Source organism: Phanerochaete carnosa (genome assembly GCF_000300595.1).
Source record: "Phanerochaete carnosa HHB-10118-sp unplaced genomic scaffold PHACAscaffold_4, whole genome shotgun sequence".
In the NCBI taxonomy this organism is placed as follows: domain Eukaryota; kingdom Fungi; phylum Basidiomycota; class Agaricomycetes; order Polyporales; family Phanerochaetaceae; genus Phanerochaete; species Phanerochaete carnosa.
Genome location: NW_006767631.1, coordinates 2020544 through 2037218, shown reverse-complemented (window position 1 = coordinate 2037218; position 16675 = coordinate 2020544). Strand labels below are relative to the sequence as shown.

Here is a 16675-nt window from a genome sequence, read left to right as displayed (position 1 = left end):
CAGGTGGTGGCTGTATGCTGATGGGCAATAGATCGCTGTTATGGCATCTGAAGCGCCTTCCTTCACATCGTGAACAGCAACGGCGAGGACGAAGGCAACCCTTCCAGATGCTCCACGACGCCGCGCCTCGGCAGATGTCTGTGTAAACTTGGGGGAAACATGCGTCGAAATGACCAGTGGTCGCCTATGGACGCGCACTCACGATTGCCTCGTCCAGCTCGAGCTCAAGACCTGAAGGCCTGAAGCTGCCTGAATATTGAACATTAATACCAGCTTACCTGCGCAGTGGCGCAGGTGCTGGGCTGGGCGGAGGCCAAATCCTCCTATCATAGCGACTTCGCTGTCATACCTCTGTCGCTTCGATCTCCGCCTTCAACACACCGAGCGTCTCAAATGTCTTTGGCGGCGGACGTACATCCCAACCTTTCTCAACTCCTGCACTGGTTCGGATTGGAACGCGCTTGCATCAGGGATGTCCAAGAGCAAGAGCAACGGGTACACATCCGACAGTACGTCGGAGCATACAAGCGGAGGAATACATACTGACAAGAAGAAACAGCAAACACCGATATCGTTGTAAACCTCGACACGGTATCCGTCACGCGGCAGCGCGCGCCCTGGACTAGCTGGAACAAGGTCAAGCAGTCCGGCGTCCCGCGCGCGAATCTCGCAGTTACTGAGGTCTCGCCCGATGGCGCCATAGAGCCGCAGGGCTACACGAAAGAACACATCCAGAAGACCGTATGCCCTTTTAGTCTCTCTTGTATTCCACAATGTTAACCTGGCACTGAGGATGCAGGTCCTTCAGCAACACGTTGACTTTTTTGACCTGAACCGTGATGGCGTCATCACCCCGCTCGAGACCTACATCAGCCTTCGGCTCCTCCAGTGGGGCATCCTACTCTCACTTATCGCAACAGTCGTCATTCACGGTGGTCTCTCTTGGTTCTCGCTTCCTCCGGAGCACTGGCTCCCCGACCCACTTTTCCGCGTGTATGTCAGGGGTATCAACGGCGCCAAGCATGGCAGTGACACTGGCACATACGACCACGAAGGCCGATTCCGTCCTCAGCAGTTCGGGGACTTCTTCGCAAAGTATGGGATGAACATGGGCGATGGCAGTTGGGGGATCACTTATGTCCAGACGCTCAAGGGCGTGCATGGGCAGAGGTGTGTCATGGATCTGTTTGGATGGTTTGCGGAGCTCTTTGAGTGTAGGTGTGCCTTCATCGCGCATGGCGTGCATCCGTCGCTGACTATAGTCATGCATAGGGACCGCGACGTACCTGACCATTTGGCCCGCCGACGGCATCATGCGTATGGAAGACGTCCGCGGCGTGTACGATGGCAGCTATTTCTTCAAGGTGGCCGGCGATCGTAGACAAAAGTACCTCGCTGGGCAGCTTTCGATTGTTCTCTGAACGCAGGTCTAACTTTCTTGTTTGCCAACCAAGCATGAGTATGCCTAGAAGCCCTCAGTGCATTCCTTGGATTGCATCGAATGTTTGCACGCGTCACTCCGAATATGTTTAGAACCGTCTCTGTTTTTATATCTACTATCGGGTGGTCACCCAATGTAATTCGAAGTTCGGTGGAAGTAATATATGCATTTTTCCTCCGTATGCTAACCCAGCAGGAGCCCGCCGTCCACGACAGAGACTATCACCATCAGATCGACGTCGATGTGTGGCTCATTGCAAACAGGGGAACAGTACTTACGAGTCCCAGTTGTATACTTCGCCCGAGCATGATAGAGGTACGCCTCAGCGATGTCCTCAGTCGTCCCGATGAAACCTGTCAACAGTTTGTCTGCGCGTTGCTTCAGAGCAGCCTCGCGTTCTGGGGTCAAGGTTTCATGCGTTGACGTGACGAATCCTATCAGGGCACGAATCTCTGAACGAGGATCTTCAAACAGACGGGAAATCACTGGCCTGGGACGACTGCGTTCACTCGCACGCGCTTTGGGGCGAGATCGATTGCCAGACCTTTAGTGAGAGCATTCACCGCAGCATTGAGTGCACTGCCAACCTATGACGAGCTGGTGAGCACATAGCGGGATGTAGTAGAAACACTTGGAACCTCACGGCAGTCGCTGGCTCTGGCCTGAGACTAAGCGTCCCGGAGCTGACGGTGTACGAACCTCCCGGCTTGATGATGTCGTTGTTGGCGATCACTTTCGCCACGATGACCTGTCCCCAGAACTTGACCCCGACGAGTTCCCTCGCATTCGCAATATCGAGTGCGCTGATTGGGCCGCGGATCCTTGCGTCGACCGCTGTATACACGATGTGGTCGATGGGCGCAAGCTGACGTAGCGCCTCCGTGATTGCTGCCTCGTCGCGGGCGTCCGAGGTCGAGCCCGAGATAGACAAAGACGGGTCAGGATACTCTTCTTTGAGAAGTGACACAGCCTTGTCGACGTTCGCCGCAGTGTAGCCGATGACGTGAACGTGTGCGCCAGACGAGAGGAAGGCTTCTGCTACGCCTAAGCCGATTCTAAACATAAAGTACGTGTTATCTTGTTATGCGTAGTGCTCGAGACGAGAGCGATAGACACACCCCCTGCTGCCACCAATGATGACTACCTTGTGGCCGAGTAGTTTGTCCTTGAAGTTTGGTCCTGGAGCCATGGCTGCGAGGGGTCAAGCAAGTCAAGTCTCAAGTTCTTATATGTATCCTCCCGCGTGCGACGCATGTTACGACTGACACACGGTCCATGGCGTGTGAGAACGTTGTCGATTGACCAAGCCTGGAGGCGCAATCAGCGGATGCAGTACGACGCAGTCAAACGCATTTGTGTGTCGGCTTGCGGCCCGTGCGTGCCAATGAGCTGGTAGCTTTGACACGGGCCGACATATCAGGCTTAAGACCATAAGATCTTGAGAGTCGAGGTCTTCTGGAATATTGGGTCCGTAGTGCCGGAGACTCGAGTGTAGAAAGGTAGAGAGCGGGAAACGCCGCGCTCTTGAGACAGCTCGAGGAACTGACCAAACCGAGATGAGGCGTCGAGCAAGTGCACGCAAGAAAATTGAGTAACAGGATATTTTACATGCTCAAAACAGCTGAGGACAGTATGTAATACCTCTGGTAAGGAACACGACACCATGTCGACCGACTTCCAGCTAGTGGATGGCACGTGCTCCAGCTGAGGCATCCAAGATTACTCTTGGACTTGCGGTAGGCTCCTGCGAGAAGAGAAGAAAATCAGCAGGGGGACAATAGTGCGAGTCCGTGAAATGAGTGGGGAACGAAAACGCCCACTGCGAGGATTTAAAGGACTTTGGATTCGTCACGTGACTGTCTCTCATAAGCGAGCCAATGGTAAGACTTAAAATTTTGAGAACTTGGAAGCCGGATAATTGCCGGTCATGGCTGAAGCATCACGATTCACAACTATTATAGCGTACTATGCAGCCCAAGACAACTTGTTACAGAAATTCGAAAAGTAAAGAACGTGCGATGTCTTGTGTCTAGTGGCTAGCTTCTGAGTTTCGCCTGGTATCATCTTGCACATGGGGTTGGCACCCCAGCTATAGTAGAGGTGCGGCACTCTACTTATTCTGAGTCTGCTTGCCGGGCACGAAGAACCACCAAACAGAGATTAGGAAGCGGATACCAGTACCAACACCAAGGGCACCAGCAGAGCCGATTGAGTCGAGTATGGCACGGCCGGCGAAGCCGCCGACAAAGAGCGCAACGATACCTATGACTTTGTGGTCGCGAGAGGCAGCACGACGAAGTTGGAAGAGCTTCGGGTCCGCCATAAGCTCGCACCAGACGGTGGTGAGTACAACTACAAGCATAGTCAGCCACGCAAGTAAATCACGGAGCCTTGCACACGCACTAGTGGTTGCGAACTGTGTATTCACACGCTTGCCCATTATGCCCTGGAGACCCATGCTCGCGCTCATGAAGCCGATGGTAGCAAACGAGAGAGCGTTACTCCATGCCGGATCTGAACGAGCGTCCGCAGTGCTCGGCTGGCCGCTCTTCCAGATGCAAATCGCGGCGGACATTGTGAACAAAGTCTGGATGAAGGTGCCGAGGAAGAGCCATGCGCGGGTCTTCGAGCCCATACGGTCGCCGATGCGCCCAATGAAGGCACCGAAGATGAAGGTGAGAACCGACGTAAGGGCTTGCTTGTCTGCAAGGTGAAATGAGGTATCACGCTCTCCCGGCGGTCCTTGGAACAGGCGGGCGAGCGCGAGTGCGAGCTGCGGCTGGCGTCAGGACGAGCCGCAGGTAGCTAGCTGTCAGCACATACCTGGACGGTGTTGCCCGTCTGGAATGCACACCATACAAATATCGCTGAGAAACAGACAGAATCGCTGTAGAACGACCAGGTTAACGGAGACGGAAAGGGGCTGGAATTGAGTACGCACACGAAGCCGGTCATGAAACAGTAAGCTGCAAGCGGAAATGTCGCCCTCTCGCCCTCGACATCCTCCATAAGGTGCTGCTTGCTGAAGATGCTGGTTGGCGACATCCAAAGTGCAGAGTCCTTGTCAGTGGATGAAGGCGATGACCCGGGGCGTGGTAGCGAGCCCTTCTCTCCGGTAGCCATTTTGACGTGATTGTGAAACGCAGTGAGAGCCTATGAGGGCGCGATTGACGAGTTATATATGTCTCAGGTTTGTGCAGGCTGCGAATAATGTACACCGCTTGGGCAGGGCAGGACGGGGACGGTCGGGCAGTCAGGAGTGGGGCAATCATGCTCGTGCTAGGAGATATACACCGCGGAGAGGCGCGCGGGACCTGTCCTTTCCACCCCGAGACGAGCCAATCCCAGTCCGCCGCTCAGAAAACGCCACTCTATCGCCACCACAACATTCCATCCGATCTCTTACCCGTCTTCACGAACGCGCCATCCAAGTAGTCTGGGCATGTTGGAAGTTTGTCAACTGCCCTTCGATCTCGCGAAGAGGCTTGGCTGTCCAATACCCTGCATCCCTTGGCACGTTTGTAATTTGGCAAATTTTCAATGTCTGGGACATTGTTATTGACCTCTTTATCTCCTACGAATGCAGCGAAATGGGCGCAATCGACAATCATCTTTGCTTGAAGTCCTTGTGACAAATCTGCACACGTTCACAGTACACTGAAGCGAACTCGAATTCTATCTAGTTGCATTACACTTGTGATTTTACACCAGCTACGACAGCAATCGATATCGCACTACACCATGTTCAGCGGCGAGGGTAGCGTCGGACCCAAGCACTGTCCCGTTTGATTTCATATTCACGTCTTTCACGCCATTTTCCCGAGCACGCGCGGCTGCTGGAGGTCCGCCATGTTGATGAAGATGTCATCTGCAGGATGACGATACAGCGGCGCACGCAGACGCTTCTGGTCAAGGTGGTGACCGATGAAACCAATCGAGCGGCCGAGGACGAACAGGCCATTGAGCGTACCAATCTATTTTCACACCACAAGGATCAGCAAGACCGCAAACGCTGCGGAGCACACGTACCTTGATGTACTCGTCGGCCTCTTCGGGTGTGAACGCGCCAGAGTCGCGCAGCAGGTCCACGAAGCAGACGGCGATACATCCATCGACGTTAAGAATGAGCTAACACGGATTCACAAGTCAATCGTCATCTTCGTTCGGTACGGATCACAAATTCTCACCGTATCCTTCTTCGAGGTAGTGACTTTCTCGACGGCGAGCGCATAGTCGAGCAGGCTATGGCTCGGGAAATGCTTTTGGACATACTCCTTGACAAGTTCGACACGAAGATCGGGGTTGTTGACACTCTTAATCTTGTGACCGATACCCGAGATAAGCTTATTCTGTTTGCGGCACTGGTCGACGAACTCGCGCGGCGTTAGGCCGGTGTCGCGGGCGTTTGAGAACATGGCGGCAGCCTCATCGAGTGCGCCACCGAAGCGGCTACCGATGGTGAGGAGACCAGACGCGAGCGAGGAAATGAGGTCTTTGCCCGCACGTGTCGCAACAATGGTGTTCATCGCGCCAGATACGGCAGGGCCGTGATCAGCAGTGAGCATAAGTACCATCTCGACAAACTTGGTAGCCCAGGGCGGGAGACGACGCCTAAACCACAGGAGCGAAACGACACCGCCAATGCCAATGTCGTCCTTGAAAACGTCAGAGATGCGCATGCCAGCGTAAAGCAATTCTTGGCCACGCTCGTCAGAGATGGTAGAGATGAAAGCAGCAGGTTTGCGGATAAGACCAAGTTCCTGGGCCCACTTGTAGTCCATGGGGATGACAGGAGGCTCGCGTTCAGACTTGGGGGCGATGGCGCCGCTGACAACAAGGCGCTCGTAGGTTTCGCGGAGTACCTGAGGGAGGTCTTCGAAGGTGTCAGGGACGATGAAGCCAGCTTTACGCATAGCAGCATTCTTTGCATCGGCGGTCTCCATGTCCGAGTTCGCCATCGAGCCAGCGTGGCCGAATTGCACCTCGGTGGTAAACATCTTCGCGCAGGTACCGATGGACCAAGCAACGATAGGCTTCTTGATGATACCCTTCTTGACGGCGTCGATGACACGATACTCCTCAATACCACCAACCTCACCAAGAAGGACGAGCATCTTGCATTCGGAGTCGTTCTCGTAGCGGGAAAGGTGGTCGATAAATGTTGAGCCAGGGTAACGATCACCACCAATAGCAATACCCTCATAGGTACCGTTGGTGACGAGTGAAAGGATGTTGTTCAACTCGTTCGACATGCCTCCAGACTTCGAGACATAACCGACGGAGCCAGGACGGTACAACTTGGACGCGATGATGTTGTCCATCATACTTCAGACCATGTCAGTGTAAATAATAGCAATACGACGCAGGAACATACCCTCCGGAGTTGCCAATACGGAAGCATCCAGGCTTGATGCCACCAACAGTGGCAGGACCGATGATGAGGACATCCTTGGCCTTGGCGAGGTGAAGGATCTCACGAGCATGGCGTTCGGGAACACCCTCAGCTATAATAGCGATACTCTTGATCTGAGGGAACTTGAGGATCTCGAGGGTACTGGAGTAGACGGAACGCGACGAAGCGAAGTTGACCACGACATCGGCATCAGGGTGTTTCTTCGCGGCCTCCTCAACACTAGTGTACACAGGGAGGAGCGTCTCCTTAGTGCCCCAGTAGAACTTCTGAATATGGTGACCGCCGAAAGGGTAGATCATGGCAGCAACAGAGGGTGTCTCACGGCCACATGAGTAGTCGAAGTCCAGCATGCCTTGGATAGCACGGGGCTGGAGACCATATACAAACGAGCGAGTAGAGGCGTCAAAAGGTCGGTACCAGGGGCGCGCAGAGTGGGCCTGCTCGGTGGTATCGAAGCGCACGATCTGGTCGTTGGGCTGAGTACGCTCGCCGTCGGGGTGAATCGCGCCGACGCCAAGGTCAGTGTATCCCGGGCCATCGATGGCAGGTGCCTTGGGTGAGGCAGGAGCAGTGGGCGGAATGGACTGAATAGGGTTCTTAGGCTCCGTCTTAATGCCGAGGGCAAGCGGGACGATAGCGGTAATGTGGGTGTCGGGGCCGTAGACTTTGATTTCGACGCCAAGCGACTCGCCGAGTAGACGCATGGCTTTGAGACCTTCCTGGTAGTTAGGACCACCACGGCGGACAAAAATGCGAACCCTATGGTTGCTAAGCGGACCCTTGAACTCCTTGAGGGCGCGAATAATACCCTTAAAGGTAGCCGCCACGTTGGTGAAGTTCGCGATACCACCACCAATAATGAGAATCTTGCCGTCAGGGCGAGGAGTGCCACGAGTCATCAAGTCAACTAAAGAGGGGATGAGGGACGTATCTGACAACTTCTTTGAGCTACTCACGGATAGTCTTCGCATATTCATAGGTCTGGCCTTCCGTAGGCGCACCGGAGTACTCGCCGTAGTTGGCAAGCTCATGAGCGAAGCCATGAGCGGCTATGGCATCTGAATAGACGACAGAAGCGCCACCACCAGCAACCATGGTCCAAATCCGACCCTCGGGATTGAGCACGGTGAGCTTCAGAGAGGCACCGGTTGAGCCATCGAGCTTTTGGATATACGCCTCCTCCCTTGTCAAGTCGCGACCGAAGGGAGCAGGCCAGACCTATATTCATTGCGTTAGCACCCAGTCTAATTCACCACATCGCATTCACATACCATTGGAGGACCGCGGTCGGCAGACACAGTTTTGCCCTTGCTGGTGGTGACCTGAGAACCAGGTTCGTAGACGGTCAGATCACGAGCAATCGCCCACTTGGGACCACAGATAGACTCAGCGGTCTGGTCTAATTTGGCAGCCATGTCGAGGTAGTGAATAGCGGGCTCGCCGCCGTTCTCGCCATCGAGACAAACCAGGGGGTTGATCTCGAGGTAAGCAAAGTGGAGATCAACGTAGACAGAGTAGAGCCGTGTGAGGAAGTCGACCAGAGTCTCCTTCTTGCTCTCAGGCACATGTACAAGTAGAGTCTTCTTGATAGTTTCTCGCGAGGGGAAAGGTGCTCCGACCGGGAGGTCGAGAACAAGGGCTTTCGCATTGACGTCGCCGACATCGACACCGCCTTCGTGGGTAAAGAGGATGGCATCACCCTCGCGTTGCGAGTTGATACAGACGTAGAACTCGGTGTTAGATGGATGCGGGAGGAAGGGCTCGAGAATGAAGTTGTTCAAAGTGCCGGTGACAGACTCGACCTATTTGACAGGTAATTAGTTAGACGCCTTAAGCCAGACGCGTCTTCGATCGCTGGACGCGGGTACATCGGATCGAAGGACGCATATCATTGGAAAACTGTTCTGTGTGGTGACAGAGCTGTGCGCACTATGTAGCACAGTATGACACGGCACTTATGATGGGTGCCGAGCAGTGTCGGAAGAGCGATGATGATTTGAAGCGGCTCGTATGATGGTAAGGGCGAAAGGACATGAACAAGGAAGAGCGGGAAGAGCAAGACGGAGATGAAGAGTCCAAAGGAGATCTGAAAAAGGGAGAGAACACAGACCTTCTGGGGCTTACCAGCGCGCTGCTGGATCCAATCCTTTGCCTCGTCCCAAGTCTTGTTGAGAGCAAGGAGGCCGGCCTTGCCACGACGCTTGATGAGTTGATCAGGCTTGGCGACGAGTTTTGTGTTGAAGACCCAGCCAGGGAGCTGAGTGTCAGGAGTGATAGCATCGGTTTCGGCATCCCATGAAACCTGAGCAACTTTCGAAGACGGGTAGACAAAGTTGGTCTTGACGGTGGCATTCGCGTCGACGGCGGGGGCGCGCTCGAGCCAATATGCAAGCAGAAGCTTGGCGTCATACTCGCGGACGGCTAGCCGGAACAAAAGGAACGGAATGTAAGTTGGGGACGGAAGCGGGAGTGAGGCGTTGCGGATGCCCGATGAAGGATCCTGTACTCACGTTTGGCTGACATTTTTAGCCTGTAACAACTAGTCTATGAGAGTCAAGAATGGGGAGGTGGAGGAAGGAGGAAGGGGGACACAATTCGACGCGTTACGTCCGTTGGGGTATTTATCCTCTGCCGGCGGCAGTCGAAGGATGGGCTCATCCGCAGGAAATCATGAATGGGCAGACAGCAAGACTGATTTTCAGCCCCGACCATCCCCTGGCGCAAGCTGCATCCTCGTTTCTGCCTTCTTAAGCCTCTCCATCGCACCCCTGCAGCCTCCCCAATCTTCTCACGCCGGCATCTGCCAGCTCGTGCGATAGTAAGCTCAAGGCACGCCTCCTCCACACCTTGTACTACCTCAGGCATACACGATCTAACGTAATGGGTCACCCCCAAACGAGTGCATCAAGCGTAAAACAGCGAGCACTTCCAAAGCGAAACCAACTAGATGACAGCAGTAATGTACCAATAACGCATAGCGAGTGCGCTGCGAGCATCGAAGTCTATCGTCTTGTTTAACCACCGAATGCCAACAAACGATCAATATAATAACACACCTCGCAATCGCATGGGTATCCCCTGAACGTCCTATCCTTTAACACGAGCACATCAACATAATGTACAAACATCAAACATGTCCGTCCGTCCGGCGTAAATCCACAATCTAGCAGATGACACAGCCCGAGCAGCATCCTTGGCTGCCCACTTCCGCACTCTCTTCCGCCATGCTCCCACTGCGGCGTATGCTCTTCTTCTTCGGCGTATCCTTCGCCCCAGGCGGTGGGCAGGGGCGAATAGAGAGGTGCACCACCGTTGGCACAGGTGGTGCTACCTCGTTCGTCTGCGTGGGTGCAGTGCCATGTATATGCGTCGGGAACCCGACCTCTACCGTGCAGCCAAATCATTAGCTTAAGCTAGACGACTTCTCCGCGGACGACCGCGTACTGGTTAGGGTATCGTCATCCTGGAGTATCTTGCCTAGATACAGTATCCGCAAATACGATGGCGCCGGAGGTCGTTCGTCCTGCCATTCTGCGCGCCATGCGGCATTTAAGGGCGGTTTTTGCGTAGTACGGGGGGCCAGATGGTGGTTAAGAAGGACAGCTGAGAATAGCTCGAGACTGTGGAAATAACGGGGCGCACCGTTAGGCCATGCATTCCAAACCAACTCCTTCGCCCGTCCGACAGTAATGTCGGGATCAAAAGACATCGTCCGCCGCTTGCCCGAGACAAGAAGAAAGGCCAACGAGACCTGCGGGGTTTGAGGCACTTCAGGATCCAGGAGGACACGTTCCTCCGCAGACTGCTCGACGCGCAACTCGTCCCGTTCACCAGAACCATCTTCATCATCGTCCGCAGTGGTATCAACTCGCGTGAAGGATGTCCGGGCAGATGGCGAGAGAAAAGAAACATCCGTGCGTTGTGGGGTGAGGGCATCGGCACCAGAAGATGAGGGAGGCCTAGTCCGCGGTGCATATGAGCCCTGTTGCGTGGTCGGTAGATCCGTCGACATGCTCGCTGTGGTGGTCTGCCGGGAAGTGGCCCTGTGGCCCATACGTAGCAAGTAGAAGTACAGGAAGCTCCCTGCGATATACTACCAGTATTAGGCGCTCGGAGACTACCGCAGATCCCAGGCATCACGTGTTTGGTGATGGTGAGCTCAGCGCTCGTTGCCATACGTCCACAGAACTCCCTTTGGCCTCGTCCTTGCGACCTTCGACAATTTATAATGGTGAGACGCCCTCCCTATGCATGTCTGGCTGCAATTTTTGTAGTCTGGGGGGCTGGATGGCGGAACTAGAGGCTGGATGGGGCTGCTGCTTGCCGGATGAGGATCCTCGAAACGATTGGTGCGCTTTGCGATGAACGGATATGCTGACGACCTGTTGCTTTACATCAGGCCAACGTAGAACTTGCTGCAACCTACGCCGCCCTCATCCTCGCCGACGATGGCGTCGAGATCACCGTGCGTGCCCGCTCGTATTGAATCCCATTTCCCGGTTTTTCTTGACTCTTAGTTAGTCGGACAAGATCACTGCGCTGATGAACGCCGCAAATGCTGAGGTCGAGGCTATCTGGGCAACTCTTCTCGCCAAGGCACTCGAGGGCAAGAACGTGAAGGAGCTCCTTTCCAACGTTGGTGCGGGCGGCGGTGCTCCCGCAGCCGGTGGTGCTTCTGCGACTGCTGGCGGTGCTGCTGCTGGCGGTGCTGAAGCACCCAAGGAGGAGGAGAAGAAGAAAGAGGAAGAGAAAGAGGAATCAGATGATGATATGGTGCGCCTTCTGTCTTCTGTGTTGGAGCTTTTTGTCTCTAAAACATGTACATGCAGGGCTTCGGTCTCTTCGATTAATCTCGTCGGATTTCCGTCGTTCTACCATGTTTCGCTTATATGTTCCTGCACACTACATGCTGCCGCTGGGCGCACGGAGGACCTGCTGCGCATCCTTCGCACACTGCCAGGACTGTGGTTGCTCTCCCCAGTGAATATCTGCGAACACTCAAGATTGGGGCTCTCGAAGCGCACATAATTCGGGCTCTCGGGGCGCTACTGCGGACATGCTACAGCGAATATAATACATGATTTTCAAAGTAATTATTGATCATTTCCGATTCTCCTGATGTCGTGATCTAGTGTGACGTTCGCGGCAGAGCATGGTATCTAAGTGTTGGCTACACACGACGCCGATTCCTCCTTGCCACACCTGACGACAGCGTCCTGTGGGCTGTTCCCGATGGCGGCAGCACATTCTATCTACTTGTAATAGCCCTGCTATGATAACGAATATCATTTGTTCACTGCTCTGAGTCTCTAACAATCCACAGAAGCAACTTATGGAGATAGGAAACTAACAAAAGGTGTCAGGAGTAGTATGTGTGCTGTGCTGAGACTGGCTTCATAATGTGTTGCCTGATTCTAGCTAAGTGAACTATATCCAAGAGGGATCAATGCCTTGCAAAATTCTGGAGCATTATTCAATACACGTCATATTGTGTGTATTTATAGCTTACTCTGAGCTTTTTTCTGAGAGTAAAAACAATGTGTGCAGACTCACTGGTGCTAGTGCTGACAATGACAGAAAAGTTCTGAGACCCAGTGAACATTCCATTTACCCAGGTTCACTCAGACCTACTCCGATCGACTCTGTCGACTTCGGTAGGTGATCGGGTCGCTGGGGCACCCAGATATACCCAATTTCTTTTTTCCATCATTTTATATATACCTGTATATACCGCCATCTAGTTTTACATGTACGCAGGTCACCTCTCGTTTACTCCCTGTGTAGATTCACACCACCTGCAATACATACCAATAAATACCCTCGTTCACGCGACGCCCAATGCTAGCCACTGGTACTTGCATGTGACACACTCCCAGTCTATGTCGTCCTATTGTCCATAAGTCAGCTTGATATCAGACGGAGGAGGTAGGTAGACACACTGTTCCTGTGTAGCGCGGCCGAGCTGTCACTTCTGTGATAATGTTAGTATTGTGCATCCGTCCAGATTAACATGTGCACTTACAGCTTTAAAGGCAAGATTGTTGAACTTCTGCAATGCACATGCTCCATATAAAATTTGAGAGAATCCCCACAAGTATAACCAGCACGCACCTTCTTGTCTGCCTGAGTAAGGCCCTTCCAGTAAATATCAAAGTCGGCCAAGCCCTGTTCAGGGTTATCGGCCATCCAAGCATCACGGCAGTAGGACCTACAAGTAGGATTCCAATGGAGTTAGTAATCTGAGTGTGCTACAGAGAGATCCACGTACTTCCTGGTGATCTTTGTGATTACAGTCTCCACCACCGTAACAGTTGCCGCCACTGTAACAGCTTCTGCCATCATAACAGTTGCCGCCGCTGTAATGGTTGCCTCCACTGTAACAGTTGCCACCGCTGTACCATTTCCTTTGGTGCCATTATCACCATTGGGTTGTTTATCGGCAGTGGTGATAGTGGGGCTGGTGGTGGTAACAGTGACAGGCAGAGCAATGTCACCTTCAGGAGTTGCAGCCACTCCAGCTTCTGCACTATTCTCTCCGGCCTCTGAAGCTGCTCGCATCTCGACCCAAGTCGGTTCTGTTGAAGTGTATGTAATAGTGCTTGCACCTTCCTTCAAACAGCTCGGATCAGCTGAATAGTCTACAGTGGTCTGTATTGCGGCAAGGCTGCAGTGACCACACTATTGTGTTCACCTCAGCCACATGTACAAGAAACAGAGACTCACATTGGGTTATGGATGACAACCGTCCCCAAAATCTTTGGCTTCTTCCATGTGCGGCAGTCATCAATACTCACAGACGCAGCTCACTTCTGCATGCTGCCAGGCAACAGAGGTGCAGGATCAGTATTCTCGTCGTGGCCTACATTGGGTTCACCTTTGTCGACCTCAATTTCTGGCATTGGATTGACTCTATCTTCCTCGGCCACAATGCTGACACTACGAGCTTCCTTCTTGATGCTACGGGCTGTTGGCATTTGGGCAGCCCACCTTTTGGGCCATGAGTGGTGCTGTCAATAGTGAGAATAAATCTCGATGGCAACTTGGTCTGCCTTCCAGTCGTCGGTGCAGTTGGCAATAACAGGATAGTTGTTGTAGAGTGCACTAAAGACTATTTCACGATGGTAATCAAGTGCAAGGCCCATCCATGTTGCTGGCGGTGCCATCACTTTGGAGTGATCAAGTTCACGGAAGGTGCACCTCGCAACATTAGCGACTGCAGCTCTCTCTCCTATCAAGAACACCTGACCTGACTCCCACTTGAAGAAGCCAAGGTTCTTATATTCAGCCTGGCTCTTTGACCAATTCTTCTTGTCTTCCTTGGAGTTGCTCTGGCTTGGTTGCACATCTTTTGACTCCTTCCATATAGACTTGTGCCAGAAGTGCATGCCTAGAAAGTTTTCACGATATAGAGGCTTGTGGCTTTTTAAAGCCCTGCTAGACTTCTTGGTGCCAATTGTGGCCTCGATTACAACATTCATTCGAGAGCTATATATAGTATGTTTATCATGTTCAGCTGCACACCCCATTAAAGCTACTTACGAGAGCGTGCCCACAACATCAAATAGCTTCTCCACACACTCTCTGCAAATTCCGAAGAGGGTCAGACTCTGTCTACTAGTACAAATTAGGATGTACATACCTGAAAGTCTCTATCTGCCCCCGAACAGACCAAACAACATCAAATAGCGATATCAGAGACAGATTGGAGACATCTGTTGCAGAAGCCATGCCTGCGTTTCTGTGTGCATTTTCAACAGGCACACCTTGGCTTGAACTGCCCAACATCTACACCTTTACATGAGCCATCATGTATTCAATCCAGCAAGGTACGTGTCATACTGGAACTTCAAACACCTCCCATTCAGTTGCATATCTGTCACCAGTTCCATTGATTGACATGTTTACCATAGACATATCTCCCAGGAGGCCGTAACCTATGTTCTCTCAATTCTCCCATTGATGGTTGCCATGAATTCGGAGCACATGCCTAATGCCATTCTTCCAGCAGCTTCGCCTCGAAGGCCAAACGTCTCAGAGTCATGTTGAAAGGTATAATCCATGGAGCGAGTGTTCTATAGCAAGGCAGAGCAGATGCACACTTGACTGGCACAGCAATGACACAGAGGATGGTGTGAAGCAACCAACAACAGCGTTGGATGGGCATAAAGCTTAAATACAGCCACTGTCTTAGATCGAGCGGAAGTAAATGAGTACACCACCATATACCAAGACCTACTGCTACCTACTAGAATTTCTCATATATATTGCTCTCTCACCTTGTACAGACGTAGGTTGCTTGTGTTTGCCATCATAAAGCCCGGCACACACACTGACATGCCCACACAAGAGCATCGACCTGTGCAGCTGGTCTGCCGATGCCGACACTTAAATGCACCTCATAAAGACATGCCGTTGCCATACTAGCTTCCATCCATGTACAACGAGACAATTCTTTGATGACACCTACAGCTTCTAGAGCAAGAGCATCAGAGGCTATGCAGTGAGGAGCGCATGGCTCAACAGCACACTCCAGTTCACTGATGCAGAGGTTCAAACGCTTCTCAAGAAGACATGTCGCTGCCATACCAATTTCTGCTCACGTATAATGAAACAATTCTTTAACTGCACCTACAGCTTTTGGAGCAAGAGTATCTGAGGATACACGATGAAGAGCACGTGGCTCAACAGCACTCTGCACCTAGTAGCATCCAGACTCAACAAACCAAATGCACACAGTAAGCATAAGTCATAATTGTGACCGTGCGTACATGTCTGCTGTTGCTAACATGAACTCACACAGTTGAAGAGAAAACAGCCACCACATAAATGATATCTGCTCAATGTAAAGCTGCAAGAGACATGCCGTCAGATTTATGTATGGGTTCTCTGCTAAAATGAGCTTCTACAGTTAGAGATGAAACGGTCTGCACAAAAGTGATACAAAGAGGGCAGTGGTCTATATGCGAATATATGAGCGAGAGAGATTACATGAGGAAGAAAATTCTGCATGTATATTATAAGACCTAGTGGATATAAAGTTCAATGTGACAATTAGCTTACGTGTGGGCCATACGATGCATATGAACATGCACAATGGTGCAGGCCATCCGGGTAACCTGTCCATCCATTGAAGAATCTGCTTCTTCTCACCAATGCCTATCCAGCTGTCCTCGCTGGTGATGGCAATACCATCCTTTCTCTGATTGCAGTGTGAGGGGACAGGCGTGCTCCAGATAAGCTCGATGGTGCCGTAGATGCCAACTGCAGTGTATGCAACATTTGGAAAAGCTCACAATGTTAATTACTACTAAATAGTACTAATCAACACTAATTAATATAGTAATATTAATTAACTGACCCCTCCTATTATGCTTACATTTCTAATAGTAAATTAACACTAATGTAGTAATTCATTCATGAACTGTTTATGAACTGTTCATTAGCTATTCATTTGATATTCATCAACTGTTATTTGGTGTTAATGAGCTGTCATCTCTTGTTAATAGACTGTTAATTTGCTGTTATTTCAGTATTCTTAGCTTCAAAATCAATGTACCAAACTCAAATTTAATTCTATACAGATTTCTTATACTATACAACATATTGATAGCTCTATACAAGCATAATATTCAGAAAAAAGAAAAAAAAATGGCCCCAATGAAAATTAAACCCCAGTCCCACTACTTTCAAGCTATCTGTTGAAACATGCACAGTTTAACCCACTGAACTGTAAGGCTCACATAAACTTTACACTTCAATGTTCCTATGTACACTCTGCTAACAACTTACAAATATTTCTAAGTGCAATCTAGAAGTCTAAC

The 16675-nt window shown here is 51.7% G+C and overlaps 8 protein-coding genes across 8 annotated transcripts; 2 read left to right on the top strand and 6 right to left on the bottom strand.

Moving 5' to 3' along the window:
• Nucleotides 1–472: 472 nt before the first annotated feature.
• On the top strand, nucleotides 473–1421 carry PHACADRAFT_160363 (uncharacterized protein; the record flags this gene model as incomplete). The annotated part of the gene is made up of 4 exons (XM_007394604.1): nucleotides 473–509; nucleotides 560–741; nucleotides 800–1214; nucleotides 1273–1421. 4 exons carry the CDS (start codon nucleotides 473–475, stop codon nucleotides 1419–1421), a joined length of 783 nt encoding a protein of 260 aa, XP_007394666.1.
• Nucleotides 1422–1528: 107 nt separating this feature from the next.
• On the bottom strand, nucleotides 1529–2701 carry PHACADRAFT_254167 (uncharacterized protein). Its single transcript, XM_007394603.1, has 5 exons — nucleotides 2560–2701; nucleotides 2085–2496; nucleotides 1932–2028; nucleotides 1720–1875; nucleotides 1529–1659 (listed from the first exon to the last, which is right to left on the bottom strand). Exons 1-5 carry the CDS (start codon nucleotides 2628–2630, stop codon nucleotides 1625–1627), a joined length of 771 nt encoding a protein of 256 aa, XP_007394665.1. The 5' UTR covers nucleotides 2631–2701; the 3' UTR covers nucleotides 1529–1624.
• A 679-nt stretch (nucleotides 2702–3380) lies between these two features.
• PHACADRAFT_254165 (uncharacterized protein) lies at nucleotides 3381–4680 on the bottom strand. Its single transcript, XM_007394602.1, has 4 exons — nucleotides 4383–4680; nucleotides 4265–4328; nucleotides 3845–4214; nucleotides 3381–3793 (listed from the first exon to the last, which is right to left on the bottom strand). The coding sequence occupies exons 1-4, from the start codon at nucleotides 4562–4564 to the stop codon at nucleotides 3552–3554; spliced, it is 858 nt and encodes a 285-aa protein (XP_007394664.1). The 5' UTR covers nucleotides 4565–4680; the 3' UTR covers nucleotides 3381–3551.
• A 423-nt stretch (nucleotides 4681–5103) lies between these two features.
• PHACADRAFT_254162 (uncharacterized protein) lies at nucleotides 5104–9419 on the bottom strand. The gene is made up of 8 exons (XM_007394601.1): nucleotides 9365–9419; nucleotides 8965–9275; nucleotides 8126–8656; nucleotides 7811–8072; nucleotides 6816–7761; nucleotides 5629–6766; nucleotides 5471–5569; nucleotides 5104–5415 (listed from the first exon to the last, which is right to left on the bottom strand). The coding sequence occupies exons 1-8, from the start codon at nucleotides 9375–9377 to the stop codon at nucleotides 5248–5250; spliced, it is 3468 nt and encodes a 1155-aa protein (XP_007394663.1). The 5' UTR covers nucleotides 9378–9419; the 3' UTR covers nucleotides 5104–5247.
• Nucleotides 9420–9742: 323 nt separating this feature from the next.
• Nucleotides 9743–10893, bottom strand: PHACADRAFT_254159 (uncharacterized protein). The gene is made up of 4 exons (XM_007394600.1): nucleotides 10497–10893; nucleotides 10299–10385; nucleotides 9911–10238; nucleotides 9743–9856 (listed from the first exon to the last, which is right to left on the bottom strand). Exons 1-3 carry the CDS (start codon nucleotides 10864–10866, stop codon nucleotides 10018–10020), a joined length of 678 nt encoding a protein of 225 aa, XP_007394662.1. The 5' UTR covers nucleotides 10867–10893; the 3' UTR covers nucleotides 9743–9856; nucleotides 9911–10017.
• A 23-nt stretch (nucleotides 10894–10916) lies between these two features.
• On the top strand, nucleotides 10917–12135 carry PHACADRAFT_254157 (uncharacterized protein; the record flags this gene model as incomplete). Its single annotated transcript, XM_007394599.1, has 5 exons — nucleotides 10917–10994; nucleotides 11041–11085; nucleotides 11254–11319; nucleotides 11376–11627; nucleotides 11684–12135. Coding segments are annotated over 5 exons (462 nt in total), but the record flags the coding sequence as incomplete, so codon positions are not given.
• A 596-nt stretch (nucleotides 12136–12731) lies between these two features.
• On the bottom strand, nucleotides 12732–13414 carry PHACADRAFT_208008 (uncharacterized protein; the record flags this gene model as incomplete). Its single annotated transcript, XM_007394598.1, has 5 exons — nucleotides 12732–12741; nucleotides 12794–12816; nucleotides 12877–12903; nucleotides 12966–13062; nucleotides 13123–13414. Coding segments are annotated over 5 exons (449 nt in total), but the record flags the coding sequence as incomplete, so codon positions are not given.
• Nucleotides 13415–13657: 243 nt separating this feature from the next.
• PHACADRAFT_27601 (uncharacterized protein) lies at nucleotides 13658–14753 on the bottom strand (the record flags this gene model as incomplete). The annotated part of the gene is made up of 5 exons (XM_007393991.1): nucleotides 13658–13861; nucleotides 13895–14339; nucleotides 14394–14435; nucleotides 14494–14639; nucleotides 14694–14753. 5 exons carry the CDS (start codon nucleotides 14751–14753, stop codon nucleotides 13658–13660), a joined length of 897 nt encoding a protein of 298 aa, XP_007394053.1.
• Nucleotides 14754–16675: the final 1922 nt, after the last annotated feature.

Bases quoted from the DNA above. Each gene is read 5' to 3' on its own strand.
- PHACADRAFT_254162 (XM_007394601.1), bottom strand. The intron at 8,073-8,125 runs GTATGTGAATGC...CAATGAATATAG, and splicing joins CCGACCGCGGTCCTCCAATG to GTCTGGCCTGCTCCCTTCGG. The intron at 6,767-6,815 runs GTATGTTCCTGC...CATGGTCTGAAG, and splicing joins CGTATTGGCAACTCCGGAGG to TATGATGGACAACATCATCG.
- PHACADRAFT_254159 (XM_007394600.1), bottom strand. From the start codon at position 10,866: ATGTCGACGGATCTACCGACCACGCAACAGGGCTCATATGCACCGCGG. The intron at 10,386-10,496 runs GTGCGCCCCGTT...CATGGCGCGCAG, and splicing joins TTGGAATGCATGGCCTAACG to AATGGCAGGACGAACGACCT. The intron at 10,239-10,298 runs GTACGCGGTCGT...GCTGCACGGTAG, and splicing joins GGATGACGATACCCTAACCA to AGGTCGGGTTCCCGACGCAT.
- PHACADRAFT_254167 (XM_007394603.1), bottom strand. From the start codon at position 2,630: ATGGCTCCAGGACCAAACTTCAAGGACAAACTACTCGGCCACAAGGTA. The intron at 2,029-2,084 runs GTGAGGTTCCAA...AGCTCGTCATAG, and splicing joins GGCCAGAGCCAGCGACTGCC to GTTGGCAGTGCACTCAATGC. The intron at 1,660-1,719 runs GTAAGTACTGTT...TGATGGTGATAG, and splicing joins GAAGTATACAACTGGGACTC to TCTCTGTCGTGGACGGCGGG.
- PHACADRAFT_254165 (XM_007394602.1), bottom strand. From the start codon at position 4,564: ATGGCTACCGGAGAGAAGGGCTCGCTACCACGCCCCGGGTCATCGCCT. The intron at 4,329-4,382 runs GTGCGTACTCAA...GTCGTTCTACAG, and splicing joins TGTTTCATGACCGGCTTCGT to CGATTCTGTCTGTTTCTCAG. The intron at 3,794-3,844 runs GTGCGTGTGCAA...CTATGCTTGTAG, and splicing joins TACACAGTTCGCAACCACTA to TTGTACTCACCACCGTCTGG.